Source organism: Sinocyclocheilus grahami, unplaced genomic scaffold (assembly GCF_001515645.1).
Source record: "Sinocyclocheilus grahami isolate Dianchi unplaced genomic scaffold, SAMN03320097.WGS_v1.1 scaffold1013.1, whole genome shotgun sequence".
Classification (NCBI taxonomy): Eukaryota; Metazoa; Chordata; class Actinopteri; order Cypriniformes; family Cyprinidae; genus Sinocyclocheilus; species Sinocyclocheilus grahami.
The window spans coordinates 377,232-380,207 of NW_015506192.1; the positions used below are offsets into that span (position 1 = coordinate 377,232).

Consider the following 2,976-nt stretch of genomic DNA (forward strand, 5'->3'; position numbering starts at 1 on the left):
GTGTCAGCCGCACCACACGGATACGTTTTCTACGTTGTTTGTGCTTTGATTTGAACGAAAACAACGTATCCGTGTGGTGCGGCTGACACAGACCAACGCATGTTTGCGTTCAGTGGATACTCTCCAAAATGGCACTAGGGTGACGCAGAGGAGACAAATTGTTGAATAAAGTCGTTATTTTTTTTCTTTTGCGCACAAAAGGTATTCTCGTAGCTTCGTAATATATCGGCTGAACCCCTGATGTAACATGGATTATTTTACCGATCTCCTTGCTACGTCTCTGGACGTTGATCGTGGTAGTACCCTTGCTGTCTATGGGAGGGTCAGAGAGCTCTCAGAATTCATCAACATTTGTGTTCCGAAGATGAACGGAGGTCTTACGTGTTTGGAACGACATGAGGGTGAGTAATTAATGACAGAATTTTCATGTTTGGGTGAACTATCCCTTTAAGAATAAAGACAAAGACAGAAAAAAATAAATATATAAAAGGCAAAAGATATTCCCTAAATAATTGCTATATCCCAGCAAAAAGGTGGAACGTTATCTTCACTGAGCTAGAATTTAGCAGATGCTGCTTGCTGTATACTAAATTCTGTACACTAAGTGCAGAAAGACAGTCACCCCAGAGGAAGTGCACAATGGTGCTCAAAGGGCACAAAAGCGACAGCGTAGGATTGTGCTCACTGTCCAAGGCTATTCCCTACATTTCTATGCATGATGTATGTAGATCCAGCATTCTGTGTTTGAGCGGGATAGCAAAAAAGGAAACTAATTTTCTCTGGTCTACAAAAAAATCCTCGTAGGAAATAGACTAGCGTGGTACCAGGCTCTGGAAAAGTTGCAAATGAAAGAGACACATTCTCAACAAGGAAGAAAGAAACAGGAAAAGACAAACAAGGATCCAGCTGCTCTTGAATCGAAGGCAATCTGAGAGAACGTCTTTGAGAGTGTCTGAGGGGCTTCGACTCTCGAAGGCTTCCTAAGAACGCCAAGTCAGTACCCTGGGAATGTTGCATCACCATTCCTCTTCCACTTCCTGCTCCATTTTCATTTGGGGAGAGGAGTGTGGTTGAAGAATTTCTTGACTGCTCTGCACCTCCTCTTTCTCAAGGTCGCCATCTTCCTCTTCTTCCTCTTCTTCCTCCTGCTCTTGCACCTGTTTTTTCTGACAGCAGGGCTTGTAGAGATGAGGGTCGATCAAAACCTCCCCAAAGCGACCTTTGTAGATGATGCCACAACATACCCGCTGCCTAGAGAGATTTGTACATGAACTTGTTTCATTTAAAAAAAGTGTTCATTATCATGTAAAATATAAGGTCAAACTCATAAATCAGGCTGATTCTGCTAAATAAATACCTTTTCCAGTATGTCAGGTCCAAGAAGGAAAAGACTGGAGAGCGGGCGGAGCCAGGAGTCAACTCCGAGTCAGAGCCTTCATCTGATTGGTTACTGTAGCTGGGCGACTGGGCGGGGCTGGCACTGGAGGTGGTGCTGTGAGCATCTGAATCTGGTAATGAAGACATTTTAGCAAATTATGTGAAAGATTATTGAATAAAGATTGTTAAAAAGCATTTCATGTTGTTTTGTAATTGAAATATGTGATTGTGTGCTCACTGTGTCTCTTCAGTTCCTTCTGAACTCTGCTGAGCTGGTTTGGTCCGACTCGTCTGGACAGAGATTTGACCTTCTTGGACTTCACTGTAGTTTTCAGACTGGGTCCCCCTCGGGCATCAACCACCTGATAACAAGTCATAACAATCCTCAGACTGTGATGAAAATGTATCTTTTATATATATATATATATATATCATTTTCATACAAGTTATATTAAATTAGTTATAACCAAAGCAATAAATACGTATTTTTCTGTTAAGGTATTATAGGTCAGGCTTATTATACATGCATGTATGTATGTATTTATTTATTTGTCATTTAATTGATTTTATATTAGTTCTAAACAAAACAAATACATTTATATCAAATTGTGTTTTAGGCATTATATTACATTAGAATAGGTCAGGTTTAAAATTATTTTTATTTATTGTCATATAATGCAATGCCTAAAACACAAATTAATATAAACTTATTTGTTTTGTTTATAACCAATATAATATAAATTATATTACATTGGTCAGATTTATAATTATTTGTCATATCTGACAAAGTTTGCATCATTGATTCCGTTATTTTTCTTTATTACTATGAAGCTGCTTTGAAAATGTATTTTATATAAAGTGCTGTATAAATAAAGTTGACTATTTATTATTATATTATAGGTCAGATTTATAATTATTTTACATATATATTGTAATATTAAAATTATATTGGTTATAAACAAACCAATACAAATTCTATCAATATATCTATTTATTATTATTATTATTATTTAGATCAGTGGTTCTCAAAGTGTGGTACGAGTATCACTAGTTGTACTCAGGCTTCCTCTACTGGTATGCAGAGGAGTCCCTAAATTAAATATAAATTAATGTTAAAGCACAACACATTTCAATTTAATCTTTATTTATTTTTTACATTTAAGTACAATACAGTTTTTATTTAGCTTTTAGGTCATTTTAATCTAATTTAATCATTATTTTAGTTTTTATTTACCTGTATGTAAGCACAGTGCAGTGTTAAAGGGGTCATATGATGTTGCTAAAAAGAACATTATTTTGTGTATTTGGTGTAATGAAATGTGTTTATGCGGTTTAAGGTTCAAAAAACACATTATTTTCCACATACTGTACATTATTGTTTCTCCTCTATGCCCCGCCTTTCTGAAATGCGTTGATTTTTACAAAGCTCATCGGTCTGAAAAAGCGAGGTGTGCTGTGATTGGCCAGCTATCCAGTGCGTTATGATTGGCCGAATACCTCAAGCGTGTGACGGAAATGTTACACCCCTTAACATACTGTGATGCCCTGTCAGGACGGAGCAATGATTCAAAAACATGAAACCCCATTATAAACGAGGCA

The 2,976-nt window shown here is 36.7% G+C and overlaps 1 protein-coding gene across 1 annotated transcript; it reads right to left on the reverse strand.

The window, feature by feature from the left end:
* Positions 1–431: 431 nt before the first annotated feature.
* LOC107565642 (protein FAM60A-like) lies at positions 432–1,754 on the reverse strand. Its single transcript, XM_016250904.1, has 3 exons — positions 1,616–1,754; positions 1,358–1,508; positions 432–1,251 (listed from the first exon to the last, which is right to left on the reverse strand). Exons 1-3 carry the CDS (start codon positions 1,752–1,754, stop codon positions 1,017–1,019), a joined length of 525 nt encoding a protein of 174 aa, XP_016106390.1. The 3' UTR covers positions 432–1,016.
* Positions 1,755–2,976: the final 1,222 nt, after the last annotated feature.